Source organism: Abrus precatorius, unplaced genomic scaffold (assembly GCF_003935025.1).
Source record: "Abrus precatorius isolate BTA unplaced genomic scaffold, Abrus_2018 Scaffold2, whole genome shotgun sequence".
Lineage (NCBI taxonomy): Eukaryota > Viridiplantae > Streptophyta > Magnoliopsida > Fabales > Fabaceae > Abrus > Abrus precatorius.
In genome coordinates this window covers 7818819-7838360 of record NW_020874362.1, presented here as the reverse complement: position 1 = coordinate 7838360, position 19542 = coordinate 7818819, and the positions used below count along the sequence as shown (strand labels likewise).

The following is a 19542-nucleotide window of genomic DNA, read 5'->3' as shown; positions in this document are numbered from 1 at the left end:
TGATTGACGGCCCTACTCGTCTCGTTTCTTGTTTGTTTTAGCAGTGATGCCATTCATTTGTTTCCTCAAGGGCGTCGTCTCACATTGGACAAAGAGAAAAAAAAAAAAAAAAAGCTTTATCATCGATTATCAACATATCCCATCACTAATCACTTATATTCATGAAAGGCCAACAAGACTATTGCTAGACTACGAACTTCTTCCTTATACAAGAGATCTTTGATTAGGAATTCATTCACACAAGATCTATTCTGTAGGATATTTGAAAGAGACTAAAATCCTCATCCTTGTATAATAACAATTATGTTGATACAAAGAATAATATAGAAAAATCTTAAAGTAACCACCGAATTCATAATGCCTACAGGCAACATCGTAAACAACGTGCTGTTCGTGCGGCAGAAATCATCTTTCTTTCGTTTTTATCTTCACTCATTCTCCTACTATCGTCTATATATGAAATTAAAAAAGAAAAGCTTTGATTGTAACCGACCTTCATGTACAAAATAGCAGAGGTACCGTAACTTTAGCGGTGGCTTTAGCTCAGATTCATTGAAAGATAGAGGCAAAAGCACAGGGATTGGTCCTTTTAATCTCTTCTTTCTAGAGGACAGCGAAATTATGAGATCCACACCTTTCCCGTATGTAACACGAATAATATTTCATCAAAAAGGTGTTACACGTACATAAAGGTGTTTCATTTAAACTATGGGTCGTTTACTTGCTTGCCCGTTGACTTACGGTTAAATAATCGAAAAATTCATTTTAAATTCTCTTATTGTTTTTAAAATGCTTAAAATTAACTTTCACAATTGATATTAACAAAATTATTCAAATATTATTTTTATATTCTGTATTTAGAAGCATGCATTTTAATAAAAAAATTATTATTATGACTGACGATGACACGTCCTACTTACGTTAAACGGTTGCAAATTGATTATTAAAATTAATTTTAGTTAAATTTAAATTCAACATACTTTCTGATCAGGATGTGACAACATAGCTACGTCAAACAAAAACACAACAAACTTAATCCATGTTCATTTTTATCAAATGTCATCAAGGCCTATAAGAAACCAGTGGACTTCCCTCCTCGCTTTCTATAGAATATCTACTGGTGTCTATGCATAGGTATTAACAGTAGGAGACTACTTCGTCGAGGTTATGTCCAAATTAGCCACCCTTTATGAAGAAAAGAGCAAGTTTGGCTACGTTTTCCCCAAAACGTTCAAGCAGGTATGGTGTTAGATCCATTAGTTTACCAACTAGCTCGCATCCAAGCACTGTTAGAATTGAAGAAGAGCTGAGCAAGTTTATATCATGGGAGGCATCATTAATATCAAAAGTGGAAACAATTTGCTTTGGTCTATCTGGCCTAGCAAATTTGTACAAATGCATAGAAGATCTTCTAAAATTGCCATTGACCCAACAAGCCCTAGGCCAGCACCAGAATGAGAAATGGGTCAATGAGCTATTAGATTGTCCAGTGAGATTTTTGGACCCATTAGCCAAAACAAGAGATTCCATTTTGTCAATGAAAGGAAGTGTTGAAGAACTTCAGTCAGCACTTAGAAGGAGGAAGGTTGGAGACTTAAACATGGAAAGTCTTCTTTCTACATATTGGACCCTTAGAAGGAACATGAGGAAAGAATGCACAAAATCTCTTCTTTTATTGAAGCAAATAGATGAGTCATTTGGGGCCCCTACAGTGTTGGATCTTAATGACCACCTCTATGCAGTGGTAAGAGTGCTTAGAGAAACTAGTTTGATCGCCAGCTCCATCTTTCAGTCACTTCTTGTGTTCCTTTCTTCACCAATCTTGAAATCGAAGCCTAATAAGTGGGAATTTGTCTCAAGATTGATGCAGAGAGGGGTGTTTGCTTGCAATAATCAACAGAAAAATATAAATGAATTGGAAAAGGTGGACTTAGCACTTAGCAGCTTGATTATGGACCATATGAGCAAAGATGCTGAAGCTGAGAAGATTCAATCAGCACATGAAAGGTTAGAAACTTTGTTGGTAAGCATTGAAGAGATTGAGAACAGATTGGAATGCTTGTTTAGGCGCCTTATTAATACTAGAGTGTCTTTTTTGAATATATTTTCTCCTTAAGGTAAGTAAAATATGATAGACTTGAATAATTAAGAACTAAAGTGCAATAAGGCCTTGTGCATATCACAGTTTCTAACATTTTCCAAATGTACAAACAGAGTTGTTATATATATGTAATTCCTATTTCCTACATGTTTGTTCTTCATTGAACTTCTATATCTTTCCAAATTTTCCCCCTTTTACCAGAATACTCATCGTCTGTTATTTTCAGAAAATAGAAAATTTCAAGTCTCTTTCAGTAGTGACCTCAAATTTTGTCATTTCTACAAAGCAATGACATTAAACACATTGACGATTGAATTGGATAATTTAATCCATAGTTTAAATAATGTTTCAGAATGTCACTGGGCATATAGCTCGTGACTGGGGCAGGCGGGAATTAAGGTAGAGATAGCATATTTAAATTGTTGTAATTCTGTGTACATTTTGTGAACGTTTATCGAAGTATACAAAATAAAAATAATAAATAATAATTCTTATTAAAGATTATAATATTCAACATTATTAAATATTGATGCGTTAAGAAAAATATTATTCTTATTCTTAAAATAGCCACAATTCGACTATTATTTAAAGTCCTCCTGCAAATAAAGAGCCACCGTGGCGTCTTATTTTGCTCCCAATTTTGTTCTTGTTTTTATCGATCATTGGATACCGACCCCACCCACCCTAAAAAAAGCCAGAACAACGGTGTCATTATCATTTCCCAGTGCTCATCAGTCACAGAACGTAAATTGCTAAGTGCAAATATATCAGTTCTTTATAATACTTTTTATTATATTACTTTTTAATCTTTTTATTACAATATCTTTTCATGTATTTTCTTTTCTTACTTTTTATTGTAAAAAATTGTAAAAATTTATTATATAAATGCAATTTCTCAAAATCTATAGTGCATGGTTTAAGCGGGTAACTTAGATGAGTGCGACATGACTCTATAGTTCGGTGAAGTAACATTATTGGTAATGGTTACCTAACCATAAATGATTTTAGGGTGGGTGTGATAATTTGCAAAACACTGCCGCTGATTCCCAAGTGGCAACTTGCACGAGCATGAACTGCATGACACAAAATTATTAGTAATGAAGTTGGTGACAAGAGGAATGATGCACTTATGAGTATAGAATTTTTAATTTATTCCGTTGGTTGTAATAAGTGGAATTAGGGTCCTGTTAGTTTCTTTATTATTTTGAGAAAAATAGTTAGGTATTAGTTGCCAAAATTGTTGGACAGGCTTCTAAAAATAGAAGTTAGTGGTTATTTGGGAGGGGGAGGGGGCAAACACAGTTGTATTAGAATCAAGGGTTATAAATAAACACTTGTATAAATTTGGGGATCTGAAAAAAAAAAAAAAATCCAAGTTATTTTCTCTGTTGCTCTTGAAAGCTAAGGGTGAGTAAAATAACCATTGAATAATCTACTCTTAATTGTTATAATTTGGTATTAGAACTGCTAGGGGACGATGGTGACCACAAAGGAGTTTGAGACTCGCATGAATTTTTATGAGAAGAACCTCTTTGATCATCAAGAATTGGTGTAGCAATCACCGGATACGGTGTAGAAATCTATTGAAGGGCTCACGGCGACGATAGCAGCTTTACATACGACCAAGAAAGTCATACAAAAAGAAGAATCTCATGTTGAATCTTCAGAAATGGTTCTTTCGATGGTTGAACAAGCGCAAATCCATTTCCTTCCTTCGATGACTCCAACTTTCATGATTGAAAAGTGAAGGTATAACAGTTCTTTGAACTGGAGGGAACCCTTGATGAACAATGAAGCTGTTTATTGTTGTTATCTATGGATGGCAAGGCTTTTACTTGACAAAGGCATTACATGCAAAGCATCAATAATAAAGGGAAAACTTGGCAACAAATCTTTCAGGATGATGCAGGGAGCAGATTTGATACAGGTGAATTTGATGATCTAGTCCCTAAACTTGCAAGATTGAAATAAGATGGGCCTTACTTGACTATCTTGAAAAGTACGACACGTTGCTAACTAGGATGGCTATCACTGAAGAATTGGCAATGAGTTTCTTTCTTTTCGGATTAACCATCGAGTTAGAAAAATCAGTAAGAGTTCATAGACCAACATCCGTTTAAGAGGCAATTCGAATTGCACGATTACAAGATGAGGTGCTTCAAGAAATGGTAAAGAAATTTTCACTAGAGAAATCAATTAGTTCAGAATCACAGGTGAAATATACAACATCGTGGTCATCTACCTCTCCCAACAATAGACACTATCCAATTACCACTTTGCATCAGAATCAAACTTAACATTCTACAACCTCAACACCAATGATAGAATCAAAGGTATCAACTGCAAACTCTATCTCTTGAAAACAAATTAGTGAAAAGATTGCAAAGAGTTTATGTTGATTTTGTGGTGATAAATGGAATAGAGATCATAAACAAAGGTGTAAGGTGTGCGATAGGTTAAATGCCATTTTTAGTGCACAAAAGCAAATGGTTGTTGAACTCACATAAGAATCAGATGGAGAGCAGGAAACTGAATTAGTTTACCACATTTTAAATTTACTTAGGGATGTAGACATTCATATATCCTTAATGCCTTACAAGGCTTGATTAAGAAACAAGATGTGTCATCGTTAATGGACACAGGAAGTACACACAATTTTGTAAGTGCCAATTGGGTGAAAACACTTGGGCTAAAATCTCAAAACATAAGAAACTTTCCTGTGATGGTCTCATCATATACAGAGTTAGTCATCACTAGAAGTTGTACTCAGGTCAAATGGAAATTTAATGATCATATTTTTCAAGCTGACCTTTTAGTGTTACCTAGCAGCACTTTTGGTGTAATCCTTGGAATGCAATGGTTTAAGACACTAGGACAGATCAGCTGGAACTGTGGCCAATTGACAATGAAATCTGAACACGAAGGAAAACTAGTTTTCCTACAAGGTGAACATCCTTCAAATGATATTGGTGAACTGACAGGTAAACTTAAACCAGCTCAATGTCGAGCTGTGTTGCTGGCACTTCATGGACCAGTCTGCTACAATGATTTTGCAGATAAAACTTTTCACCAATTGCCTCATAGCCAACAATCTGAATTGACTCAACTATTAGAGAACTATCAACAATTATTCAAGGACCCTACAACTCTACCCCCAAAAAGGCAATATGATCATTAGATTTCTTTGGTTAGTGATAAATCATTCTGTTTAAAACCATACAGATATCCACATGCCCAAAAAGAAGAAATCGAAAGACAGGTTAAGGCCCTGCTTACAACTATTTTTATTAGAGAAAGTGGAAACTGTTATGCATCTTTGTTAGTGTTGGTCAAGAAAAAAGATGGTTCCTGGAGATGTTGCATTGATTTCAGAAAACTAAATGCTTTGACAATAAAAAATAGGCTCCCTATACCTTTAATGGAAGATCTATTGGATGAATTAAATGGTGCAAGCTATTTCTCCAAGTTAGATCTATGAAGTGGCTATAACCAAGTAAGAATGGCAGAGACATATATTCATAAAACAACTTTCAGAACTCACAATGGACAATATGAATGGGTGGTCTTACCTTTTGGTTTGAGCAATGCACCAACCACATTTCAAAATTTGATGAACAATATCTTCAAAGGCATCTCAGGAAGTTCATTTTGGTGTTTTCTGATGATATTTTAGTCTACACAAAGACTTGGTCAGATCATATTCAATGTTTGCACCTTGCCCTCCAAATCTTACAAGAACACAGCTTGGTTCTCAACTACAAAAAATGCAGCTTTGGCAAAACAAAAATAGATTACTTGGGCCATTTGATCTCTTTTAAAGGGGTGCAGCCAGAACCAGGTAAGGTTCATGTCATTCAACACTGGCCAAGACCAATGTCAGTCAAGGAATTACGAGATTTTTTGGGCTTATCAGGCTATTATAGAAGGTTTATACACAATTATGGAAAGATTGCTCAACCGTTGACAAAATTACTGCAAAAAGACATAGAGTTTAGATGGAATAAAGAGATAGAAATAGAATTTGCTAGGTTAAAAGAAGCTTTAACATCAGCTCCTGTATTGGCTTTACCAGAGTTTGGTCAACCTTTCACAATAAAAATAGATGCTTCAAGTGTGGGCATTGGTACCGTGCTCCTTCATAAATGCCATCCAATAGTCTACATTAGCAAAGCCATGGGTGCAAAGTATCAACTCCTTTCAGCTTATGAGAAGGAGTTTTATGCTATATTATTTGTGATTAAAAAATGGCAATATTATTTCCTTGGACAACATTTTCTAATAAAGATTGATCAGAAAGCACTAAAACACTTACTTGAGCAACCTTTAACAACATTGATGCAGAATTGAGGACTAGAGAAACTTATGGGTTAGGACTTCATCATCGAATATAAAAAAGGCAAAGACAATGTGGTAGCTAATGCACTATCAAGATAGCAACAACGAGGTAGTTTAGTTGCAATCTTCCACGTTACATCTGAGTTACTAATGGAGGCCAAAGACTCATGGAGAATAGATCCAAAATTGCAGAAGATAGTAGATAAAGTAAGGTTGCATCAAGGATCATACAAGCACTACACATTTGATGAAACAATTCTAAAAATAAAAGGTAAAGTGGTAATTGGGGTAGATCAGAATATAAAAAGAAGAATCATGCACCATTTCCATAACATTGTGATAGGTGGACATTCAGGAGATGACCTAACTTACAAAAGAATTAAACATCAATTTTATTGAAAAGGATTGCATAAAGAAGTCAAAAAATGGGTACAGGAATGTATCACTTGTCAGAAATGACCTAACTTTAGCCACTTTCTATTCTGGATAGAGCTTGGAAATCCATTTCGATGGATTTTATTGTTGGTCTTCCTAAGTCTAATGGCATGATAGTTACCTTTGTGGTTTGTGACAGATTCACAAAGTATGCTCTTTTCACACCATTAGCTCATCCTTTTAGAGCAGCTAAAGTAAGACAAGTATTTCTAGATACTATTGTTAAATTGCATGGTTAGCCATCTGAGATAATTTTTGATAGAGATAGCATTTTTATGAGTGCATTTTGGACTAAGTTGATGAAGCAACATGAGGTGAAGTTGTTGAGGTCCACTGCTTTCCACCCTCAAACAAATGGGAAAACTGAAGCTCTAAACAAAACCTTAGAGGGATATTCAAGATGTGTAACTGGTGATCTACCAAAGAAGTGAACAGAGTATCTTTCTTCGGCAGAGTTATGGTACAACACTACATTCCACACAACAATCAAGATGTCACCATTTGAAGCTTTATATGATTATCCTCCATCAATGCCAAATATTGCAATGCAGGAAGATTCATTAGTCGAAGCAATTGCTTATACTGTGAGAACAAGAGAGCAGATTGCCAAACTTTTACAAGACAACTTACACAAAACCTAAGAAAGGATGAAATAGTATGCTGATCTCAGGTGGGTAGACAAGGAGTTTCAATGTGGAGACCTCGTCTATTTGAAGATACAACCTTATAAACAATTGAGTTTGGCAAATACATCATTCCACAAGTTAGTTGCAAGGTATTATGGCTCTTTTAGGCTGTTGGAGAGAGTTGGCAAGGTGGATTATAAACTGGAGCTACCTGTGCGTACACGAATACATGATGGTTTTCAAGTGTCATTGCTGAAGAAACATCATGGTACTCATTCTGTATCCCAAGAGCTTTGTGTATACAATGAAGAAGGAGAGATGCAGCCATAACCATTGACGGTTTTAGACAAACAAATAAAGAAAAAGGGCAATCGACCTGTTACTAAGGTGCTGATTTAATGGCAGCATACCAACCCCGAAGATGTAGTTTGGAAGGAACTACACAATATGCAACGTGTAACATCCTCAATTTCTTCATTCAAAATAAATAAATTTATAGCAAATAAATAATAATAATAAAATATTTTGTTCTTATTCATGGACTTGGAAATTGCACAAAAATAAAACTTACACTTTCTTCTCATGAAAGTTTCATAAAATTCCAAAATGTTTAAGATTTCCAAGGGAACGATATGAAACTTTAAAGATAATTAATAAAACTTAAGTTTACATCTAGCCACTTATTTGATTTATATTGAATGCATACAAATTTAGAGTTTTCACTAAGGACATTTCCAAAATATTCTTTACAACCAAAATTTGCTTAAGAATTTAAGTTTTAAAATCTGACGTTGAAATCATTTACAAACTTTGGTCAACATAAAATATAATTAGATAAAATAATACAAATTTTCAAATTATCTCAATCCCTACAAAGTACTCTTCCTTCCAATACCCTTGGATTATGATCCTAGAACGAGTCAAACATCTTTATCTCTTCACCTTCATTACCTAAAAATATTAGTAAGGGTGAGTATTGTAACATCTTCATTTCATTTTTCAATAAATTATATTTTTTTAATGTTAAGTGGCAATATAATGCATTTAGATATAAGTTTGGAGGATTTCTAGAGAAGTTTTGGTCTAGGAGATCTCGCTCAAGCGAGGTAGATCTCGCCTAGGCGAGATTAAGCGTGCATGAATATGAAGTTGCAGAGGCATCTCGCTCAAGTGAGATGATTCTCACTCAAGAGAGATAGGATAAATGTTGCTCAAATGTAGCATCGTTCAGGCAAAAGTGATCTCGCTAAGGCAAGATGGGTCGCTTACGTGAGGAATTATAGGAGAAATAACATGCTCTCTGGACACCATTTCGCTCAAGTGAGCATATCAGAAAATAGTAGGCGAGACCACTGTCTGCATATCTCGCTCAGGCGACAAATCTGTTGCTTTAGCGAGATGTCGTCGCTCAAGCGAGCTGTCCCTCACTTAAGCAAGAATGTGTAGGGCTGAGGGTATTTAGGAGATTTCTCGCATGAGAAATTCATTCCGTTTCAAACTCACGTCCTTCTCTCAAGCTTTCTTTAAACTCTCTTTTTCTTTTACCTAGATTAAAGCCTCAGAAACTTTGTTTTCTCTTCAAAGTCAAATTTGGACATTGAAGTTAAGCGATCTCAAGTAAGTTTCTTTGGATTAAACTTGAATTTCTCTGATCGTTTTCATGTTTTTGTTCTTATAGATATCTCTTGATACTCAGGAGAACTTCCATTCGTGAACCTTGATCCTTTTCAATATTTCTCTTTGAGCTCACCTTCGAGGTAAGGAGAGCTTTATTTTATCGTTATAGTACAATATTTATTTTGTGCTCACAAAGCACGGTTACATGAATATTTTATAGGATATCTTTTGTATGAATAATGGGTGAAAAGATGTTTGTTTGATTGTTTGGACTGTTTGGTTGTTTGAATTAAGTGGTTGAAATGTATGTGTATACGTATTATATGATGAGTACTTAATGTGAACGATGATTGAATTTGCTGAATAATTATTATGTGATTGAATGGAGTATGTATGAATGAGATGAAATGATTAAGTTTGAAATTGTACCTATATTCATGAGGATATGAGTGGAATGAAATTAGTCTGGAAGTTCTTTATTAAGCACGATCTTGAGAATGAGAAAGAGAATAACTTTGAGAATGACTCTAAGAGTCGGATTTGGATTTGATCTAGTATGAATAGTTACAGAGATACACTAGGGGTATAGGGTATGGAGACGATAAAAAAATGAGGGAAATGTAGGGTGGTGAGCGACATTCGCGTATGTGCACACACTCTTTTTGAGAGCGACTATGTCATATGGCCTCACTCGTTTCCTGACTAGACTCTTAACTATGCCTTTGCTAAGGAGCCCGATTATTGTACATGTTGTATCTGTGTACATGGGTTAACCAGTGACTATTTACCTAATTGAGTAAGACCTCAAGAAATACTAGGGGCATTGATATCTGTGATCATAATGCACTAGGAGTGCGTATTGAAATAAGAGAATGAATAATCGATAATAAATTGTGAATGATGTGTGTTTAAATATATTTGCTATGTGAAATTAGTGTAAATATGGATATGTTGTAATTATATTATAAATTATGATTTTGTGAGATAATGTTTACAAAGAGATAAAATAGACACTCATCCTTACTAATAATTTCAGGAAATTAGGATGACGAAGCCTCAGGGAAAGATTAGACTAGTAGATAGTTTAATACATTTTAGGTTGAATTATGTATTTAATGAGTATCAGAGAGTAAATTATTTTAAATTTGTTGTACTTATAGAAGATGAACCTAAGGTTCTTGTTATGATAGAAATGAATTTTTCTTGTAGTATCCCATTTGATTTTCCTACGAATAGAATACACCAGACTTTATGTATATATATGTATAGAGGTACGATTAGAAATTCAGCAGCCTTCACTTACCTTTTCACCTGTCATGATCACGACCATCTTGGAAGACTGACCTGATGGACCTTCGAGCAAGTTACTGGCACAGAAGTTAGAGCTGATTCGGGCGATGATTATCTGGGTCCACAGAAATGTTGTCCTACTTCCACTCAGGGATCTCTAAGGATTGCAACAGTTCAGGTGGACGTTGGTGCTCCACTTTCGCCTTCTAACAGGTCAAGCATCTTAACACATACTTAGCCATATCCTTCTTCATCCCATTCCACCAGAAATTCTTACGAAGGTTATGATACATCTTGGTCGCACTGGGGTGGAAACTCATTTTGCTCTTATGCGCTTCCTCAAGTATCATTTGCTTCAACTCATCCACTTGGGAAATACAAACTCGATTTTGGAACTTAATTATCCCATTCTCATCACCCTAATCCCTAAACTCGATTTTGTCACATTATGTCTCGGAGGAACACATCTCCCTGCTAAGAATCTCGAACGTATACCAAGAAGTCATTGTGAATCGTCGCTACTCTGAGATATAAACTCCTTGGCCTTACCTCCATAGCCATATTCATGTACTGAAACTTCTCAATCAATTCTATTTCCTTTACCATCATAGCTGCCACATGCAATGACTTTCTACTCAAAGCATTGGCCACTACATTTGCCTTGCCAAGATGGTAAGACAACAGGAAAATGTAGTCCTTAAGGAATTCCATCCACCTCCTCTATCACATATTCAACTCTCTTTGATCAAATACTTACAACATGAAAATGTAGTCTGTGAGGAATTTCATTCACCTTCTCTGCCGCATGTTCAACTCTCTTTGATCAAATAAGTACTTCAAACTCTTGTGATTACTGAACACTTCAAACCTTACTCCATAAAGGTAATGCCTCCATATCTTAAGAACAAATACCACCACGGCTAATTCCAAATCATGCGTCGGATAGTTGACTTTATGCGAGCGTAATTGTCTTGAGACATAGGCAACCACTCACCCATTTTACATTAGAATACACCCAAGTCCATGTCGAGACGCATCACAATACACATCAAACTTCTGCTCCAGGTCAGGCAAAACTAACACAAGTGCTGAAGTCAACTTCATTTTCAGCTCTAGGAAACTAGGTTCGCACCCTCTGCTCCACTTGAACTCTTTTCCCTTGTAGGTCAACTTCATTAAAGGTAAATCTATTTTAGAAAATCCCTTAATGAACCTCCTATAATAGCCTGCTAGTCCTAGAAAACTGCGGATCTTCATAACATTTTTCAGTCTCGACCATCGGGAGACTGCTTCCACCTTCGTAGGGTCTACTATAATTCCATCTTTAGACACCACGTGCGCCAAAAACTGAATCTGGGACAGCCAAAACTCACACTTGGAGAACTTGGAGTACAACTGCCTATCCCTTAAAATCTGCAAAACAATCCTCCAATGCTTGACATATTTTTCCTGAGTCTTCAAATAAATTAGGATGTCATCAATGAACTCTACCACAAATTTATCTAAAAATTTGTGGAAGATTATGTTCATGTAATCCATGAACACTGCAGGCGCATTGGTCACTCCAAACGGCATCACTAAGTACTCATAGTGACCATAACGCGTCCTGAATGCCGTCTTGGGTACATCCTCATCCTTTACCCTGATTTGATGGTACCCCGATCTCAATCAATTTTTGAAAATACTACTGCTCCCCTTAACTAGTCCATCAAATCATCCATTCTAATAAGTGGATACTTGTTCTTTATCATTACTTTGTTCAACTGCCTGTAGTCTTCACATATCCTCATACTCGCATCTTTCTTCTTCACCAAGAGCACTAGTGCTCCCCATGGCGACACACTCAGTCTCACAAATTACTTCTGTAATAAGTCTTCCACTTGCTTCTTAACCTTTGCCAACTCCACTAGTGACATCCTAAATGGTGCTACAGAAATCAGGCTTGCTCTCGGAATGAGGTCAATCATGAATTCTATCTCCCTCTCAGGTGGCAATTCTGAAACATCTTTAGGGAAGACTTCCAAAATGTCTCTCACCACTGGGATATACTCCAGCTCCATTCTACTTTCGACCTCTAATGAGAACATAACCATAAAGACCCTAACATTCACCGTGTTCTCCCACACATTTTGGTTCAAAAGCCTTGGAATTTCTGACATTGACATGCCAAAAATTAATGACTTTTCTCTGTAGTCTAGCAGCACATGGTTGGCAGCTAGCCAATCCATTCCCAAGATCACGTCTAATTGGGAGAGGGGCAAACAGATTAAGTCTACCTTGAAGTCCCTTCCATGCACCATCACAAAACATCCGAGACACACCCAAGAGGTCACAGCCAGCTTAACCGTAGAGGTAATCACCACAACATTGCACGACAATTCCGTCATATACAAATTCAAACACTTCATACAATCCATGGAAATAAATGAGTGCGTAGCACTCGAGTCAAATAGCACATCCAATAATTTGCCCTTAATTACACATTTATCTCGAATCAGCTCTTTAGATTGTGAAGCCTCTGTCCCACTCATGGCAAGGACACTTCTAGGAATGTTCGGCTTCGGTCCCGTGCTCGGCCCCATGTGCCCTCTCAACTCAAGCCTCTGAGTTATATTCATACTGCCACTCTTCTTAGCAACCCAGCACACATTAGTAGTATGCCCAAACTTCTCCTAGTTGCCATAGTTAGTATGTGGCTATAGGCAATCTCTTAGCATATGTGGTCCTCTACACCTGAAACACTTGATTGGCCCTCTAAAAGAGCCAGAACCTGAGCCACTACCACTGCTCCTCTCCTGCATTGAAGTTCCTCTAGACTGTGAGTGGCTGAAGCTCAAATATGTAGGTCCCTTCCAAAACCTAAAGGGTCTTTTATCTTGCCTCATTGGACCACTCCCTCTAGTGTCCACAGTCTTGCTTTTTGAGTTGGCTTCAAAGATTCTACACTTGCTTACCAGAGTGGGCAAGTCGGTCAGCTGGAATACACTGTCTGCAACTTATATTTCTGGCCTTAGCCCATGCTCAAACTAAGCACACAAGTCCTCATTTCCATCTTCATGCTGATAATGAGGCCAATATTTTATCAACTCTTGAAACTTCGTCGCATATTCTCCCACTGTCATATTTCCTTGTTTCAAATCAAGAAACTCTCTGGCTTTCTGCTTCTTCAGGTCCCGGGGAAAATAGTTTCCTAGGAAGCTTGCCTTGAATGCCTCCCACTGAATATAGCCACTTTCTTGTGGCAAAGTTTGACTGGCAAATGTGGCAAAGTTTGACTGGTAAACCTCTACTAGTCTTCTGCCTCTCCACATAGCATGTAGGTGGCATAGGTTACTTTGTGCTCTTCCCTGCACTCCATTGTATGGAAGATCTTCTCCACATCCGCCACCTACCTTTAGGCTCCTTCAGGGTCAAACTTCTCTTCAAACTTTGGAAGGTTGTGACTAGTAAAGGCAGGTAGCCCTCAATATTCAGCTGGCTCCGCATCTTGGTTGCTCTAATACCATTATTGTAATAGCTCGACAACTTATTCAGAATTAATGACTGTCCCCACAAATTAGCATAAGACTTTTCAGTATGCTTTGTGCTCACTCACACACTTCTTGAGAACTTCCAGAAGGTAACCCATCCCATAATTTTTCCAAGTTAAGCACACTTAACTTTGGAGTTCTTAAGTGATAGGCCACCAAAAAGTAAATGCATTTTGTTGGTATATGTAATCCTAATCAATTCCTTTAAGCTATCCTTAATTGTATACATAGTCTCTCGATCCCTCTCATTCCAGTGTAAGTTTGATTTATTCATGTGTCCCTTACTGCCAGAAGTCTGCCAGGAGCTACTCCTTGTCTATGCCATATTGCACCGGCAATCACTCCTCGCCTGGAAGCCTAACAGGAGCAGTTCATTGTCTGTGCTACAATGCACCGATGATCACTCCTTGCCCTCGCCTAGCGCCTAGATGTCCATGCCCACCAACTTCTGCTTGGTTCGTCCTCAAACCACATCGTACTGGGAGAGAGGTCTGCTCTGATACTATTATTATAACACCTTAAATTTATTTATTTTAGAAATTAAATTTAAGGTGTTACAAAAAGAATGAACAAGCTTTTGGAGAATAAGGGAGTTATCTATCCCTTGCCTTCTAAGTACAAAACTAGTCTGATTTTCTGAAATTAAGATGGGCAAGGAATCCTTAATTCTATGGCTATAAGCTTGGTAACAATCTTATAGCTGACATTACAAAGAGAAATAGCTTGAAAATGATTAACATACTCAGAATTAGTAGATTTGGGAATTAGAGTTAGAGGTGTCAATTTGGCCCCAAGCACACAAGTCCCTTTATACAACTTACTCTACAGCCCTAGTTTTTTTAATCCCCATACATAGTGGGCTTACTCTGGCCCTAAGCCCTAATATATAAACAAAATATAGGCTAGGGTTAGGGTCAAAAGTGAGTTAGCCCACACTTTTTAAAAAGTAATTAATAAATATTATACTATTTTTTTAAATAAAAGACACGTGTTATTTATCATTTTTATTAATATTTTATTTAAATTTAATAAAAATAAATTTTAAAAATAAATTTTTTTATCAATCTAAGATTAACCAAAATTTAAAATTACAAAAATTTTATAATTTTTGCTAAGTTTACAAATTACTTTTTTACATCAATGAATATTGCAATATTAAGTATCATTTGTCTACAATTTTTATGATGAGAATATTGTATTTTTTTTTAACACATTAAATTTTATTTAAATAAATTATTTCAAGTATTTTCATAATATATGACTTAACAAATTTAGCTAATGTTATTTATTTTATTGTCAATTTTGTGTTTTTATTGTAACTTTAAAAATATTCATTGAATACGTGATTTTCTTAAAATAATTTTATAAAAATAAATAAATAAACAAATTTTTTATAGAATAATTAATAAATATTTTTAATAAAAGATACATGTGTTTGTTTATTATTTTTATTAAATTATTTTATTTAAAATTATATTTAAATATAAAAACATATTTTAAAAATTATATTTTTATCAATTCTATCTAATCAAATTATTTTACTTTAAAAATAAATTATATTAAATTAAGATAAGTCAAATTTTAAAATTTTAAACATTCATTAATTTTTACTAAGTTCATAAATTACTTTTCTGCATTCATGAATTTGGTAATATTAAGTATCACATGTCTATGATTTTAACGATGATAATATTATATTTATATTTTTTAGCACATTAAATTTTATTTAAATAAATTATTTTGAACATTTTGATAATTTGATACTAAATGACTTAATAAATTTAATTAATATTATTTTTTGTGAATAATTTTGTATCTCTATTGTTACTTTAAAAATATTTATTAAACATGTGATAAATAAAAATAAATAAATAAAATATAATAGTATAAAAAGATTAAAACATGACAAATTTTATGATTAATACTCAAATAAAATTATAAAATAACATATTAAGAAATTTTATATTTAATAATTTTTTAAAATTAGTTAGCCAATGGGTTAGTCTTAGCCCATTTAATCCCACGGGCTTTTGGGTCTTATGGACTTTTTGGTGAATGGACCTGTCGGTCTTGGCCTACGTGGGTTAGGGCTAAATTAATTAGGACTGTCCCATTTAACACTTATAATTAGAGTTATAGCTGTATTGTTAACATCACCAATAATTTTATGATTACTAAACACATCTAACACAAATTTACAAATAAAAAGGGAAAGATAATTCCATTGATTTTTAAGATGAGAGCATGAAGCATATCCGGGTCAAGAGATTAAAGTTCTCTATACTGAATAAAGCAGATTTAACCTCTTGGATGCTAACAACAGCCTACATTCTCTCCCTATCTAAGTCTCTAAATGGAGGAATGGATGAAGAGGTATGAAGAAAGGACCGAGCAGGATTAGGATCATGATAAAGGGACTTAAAATAATCAACAATCATATTTTCCAGCTTTAGGGAATCATATTTCTAATTATTATTAACATCTTTTAAAGCCTCAATCAAGTTCCTATCTTTACTGTTGATAAGTCTGTAATTATACCATATTTTACAGCCTATATATTCATATTTGACCTTTACTTTATTTGGGGTTTACACTAATTTATATATTAATTATGCAGTTTGGTATAAAGATGCCGCAAGTAGACTTTGGGTGCGTTTTAGGCCCAAATTGATAGAAAATTAAATCTTCACAGCAGTTAGCACGCCCAAACTCTTTCAACAAGCATGGGGGGTACTTTGAGCCCATGCACGGTCATACTTAAGGCCTTGCACGTTCGTGCTCATATATGGAAAGCCCAATTATGAAGAGTCTTTAGGGTTTTCAAACCCTATTAAAAGGGAGACCTCAGACATTGTAAGGGGACCGTTTTTTTCTTGGATTTTGATCTTTATTACACCTTTTCACCTCGTGGATCTTTGGCATGTTCTTGGCGAGACTTGGAGCTTCGAGCGACCGTACTTGAAGACTGAGAACTCATCTCATTCTAGTTTATTTTTCTCTATAGCTTTGTTTATGATTGTTTTAGTTCTTTTCTTCAGGATGAGTAACTAAGTCCATAACTAGGGCTATGGGAACTATCGTTCATGAATTTATGGGATTTTGATGTTTGAATCTAAATTTAATTTCTGTTTTGTGATTAGATTTTATTCTATTGCGCTTCTCTCTTAATCCTAATTAATTATATTGTCAGGTGACCGTATCTTAGTTAATTAATAGATCTATAGGGTAAAATGAGACAAAAGGATTAGGTGGACCAAACCAATCTTTCTCTTTTAATCGTTATTAAATTATCAAGTTCATAGGTTCCTTAAGCTTTCTTAAAATTGATATCTTGCATGACCATTGGAGATGTTAATTTAGAGAAAAGAATATTAATATTACATGACCATTGGATATTAATAGTATTCGTATGAATGATTAGTAATTACAAGGAAATCGGATTTAGAGTAAAACAGAAAAATAATATAAAGGATTGAATGAGAAAACTCATATGCCCTAAGTTCCTCTCTGATAAGTTTAACCAAGACGTGTATTGTATTCATTGCTCTTAGTTTTATAATTGATTTTATAAATTCTTATTTTAATTAATCTCGTATCTTCGGAGCTTAAATAATTGAATTAGGAAATTCTTAGTAATTAGAAATCAATTCTTGTGGGACAATATTTCATAAACTTAATTTAAGAATCCTTTATTACTTCTCGATGGGTACACTTGTCCTCCGAATAAATTTTTGGTGCCGTTGCTGGGGATTATTTTTTTAATATTAAGAAAATCTCGAATTTAATTGATTTGAGCAATTTGTGTTTTGCTTTATTTTAATTTTGTTGTCTATTTTTAATTTTTTTAGCATTTTTGTTTTTATTTTTATTTTTATTTTATTTTATAATTTCTTTTAATGTATGCTCACTCGTTCTAAGTGCTCTATATCTTGTTTATTTGATCCTGAGATTGGCAGAAGGAATAAGATTGATTCAAGATTACGTGACACTTACTGAAAGAGGCACCCTTGGAAGCATCGCGGCCCCTAATGTGAAGGCTAACAATTTTGAACTTAAACCAACACTCATAACTATGGTCCAAAACTCTATACAATTTGGAGGCATGCCTAACAAAGACCTCAATCTCTATCTGACAAAGTTCCTACGATTGACTGATACCATCAAATATAGTGGAGTCTTAAACGATGCTATTCGACTCCGCCTTTTCCCCTTTTTGGTATCTGAAAAGGTGAATGCATGGTTTTCCTTACTTCTAGCCAATTCCATCATAACTTGGGAGGATCTCACTCAACAATTCTTTGGAAAGTATTTTCCTCCATCAAAGTCCTCTAAGCTTATGACAGAAATATGTTGTTTCCAACAATATGAAGCAGAATCCTTATTCGAGGTATGGGAGCGGTTTGGGGAACTTTCAAGGAGATGTCCTCATCATGATTTTCCAATATGGAGAGAAGTACAGATCTTTTATAGTGGCCTATCAATCATTACCAGGGTTACAATTGATGCCGCAGGAGGAGGGTCCCTCATAAGAAAAGATCCAGATGATTCATATAAGCTAATAGATGAGATGGCATCTTCTAGTTTTCAGTAGCACACTGCTGACTCTTATGATATCAAGAGGAAAGAGATCGCCCCGGTCTACCAAGAAGAGAGCAACAGCTCACTAATGAATCAAATGGCAACCCTTGCAAAACAACTAGAATCTTTACTGAAGGCTCAAGATCAACCTGTAAAAGCTCCTGCAAGTCCAAAATTTAAGCAAGAAGAGACAAATTTCATGGGCAATCACAATTCAGGATGAAGGAGTAATCCTTCTAACTCTTGGAGGAATGACTTTGGAAGTCAAAATTCAAGTATTTATCACCCTACCCATATGCAAAATCAAGGAGCAAGACCAGAAGGGAAAGAAACCCCTAGATCTCAGTCCAACTTTCAAGAATAGATGATGCAATATGTGCAATACTCTATAAAAGTATGACAGAGCTTGAATCCAAATTGGACCAACATGTTAAAGAGCTGATAAGAAGTTCACAAAGGTCAAATCTGAGCAAATTTTACAGGCTAACTCTTCTAAGATGAGTGCACAATTAGAGCAAATTACGAACCTTCTGAGTCAAAGAGTGATGGAACACTGCCATCTCAACCTGAACCTAATCCAAGGGAGCAATACAATGCCATCACCCTTAGAATGAGAAAGAAATTACAAGAATCGCAGAACAGAGGCATATGCACACCCATGCTTATTGAAGAGCATGCCTATCCTGATTCTACATGCACACCCATGCTTACTAATAAGCACGCCCATGCTACAATAGAAGCACGACCGTGCTTATACAAGCATGCCCGTGACAATGATCAAAGCACGGCCGTGCATCACTATGAGCAAGATTGTGCTTCAAGCGAAGAGCCTGAAAAGTAGAAAAGGAAGAGACCCTTGTTCAAATCAGGCCCTATAAGCCTAAGATACCTTTCTCACAACAGTTGCAAGGTCACCCTCCTTATGATGAAGAGTTCCACAAGTTCTTAGACTTATTGAGCAAAGTGCACAACAATATGCCTTTAATTGATGCTATCTCCAAAATGTCTAAATATGCTAAATTTTTTAAAG

General features: G+C 35.3%; 2 protein-coding genes and 1 non-coding gene across 3 annotated transcripts; 1 reads left to right on the top strand and 2 right to left on the bottom strand.

The window, feature by feature from the left end:
- Positions 1 to 355: 355 nt before the first annotated feature.
- On the top strand, positions 356 to 3448 carry LOC113859172. The gene has a single exon (XM_027491988.1). It carries the CDS (start codon positions 1190 to 1192, stop codon positions 2114 to 2116), a length of 927 nt encoding a protein of 308 aa, XP_027347789.1. The 5' UTR covers positions 356 to 1189; the 3' UTR covers positions 2117 to 3448.
- An 8812-nt stretch (positions 3449 to 12260) lies between these two features.
- On the bottom strand, positions 12261 to 12986 carry LOC113859391. Its single transcript, XM_027492180.1, has one exon. The coding sequence runs from the start codon at positions 12984 to 12986 to the stop codon at positions 12261 to 12263; it is 726 nt and encodes a 241-aa protein (XP_027347981.1).
- A 5278-nt stretch (positions 12987 to 18264) lies between these two features.
- Positions 18265 to 18371, bottom strand: LOC113860487. The gene has a single exon (XR_003503938.1). It is a non-coding gene; the product is annotated as a small nucleolar RNA R71 (small nucleolar RNA).
- Positions 18372 to 19542: the final 1171 nt, after the last annotated feature.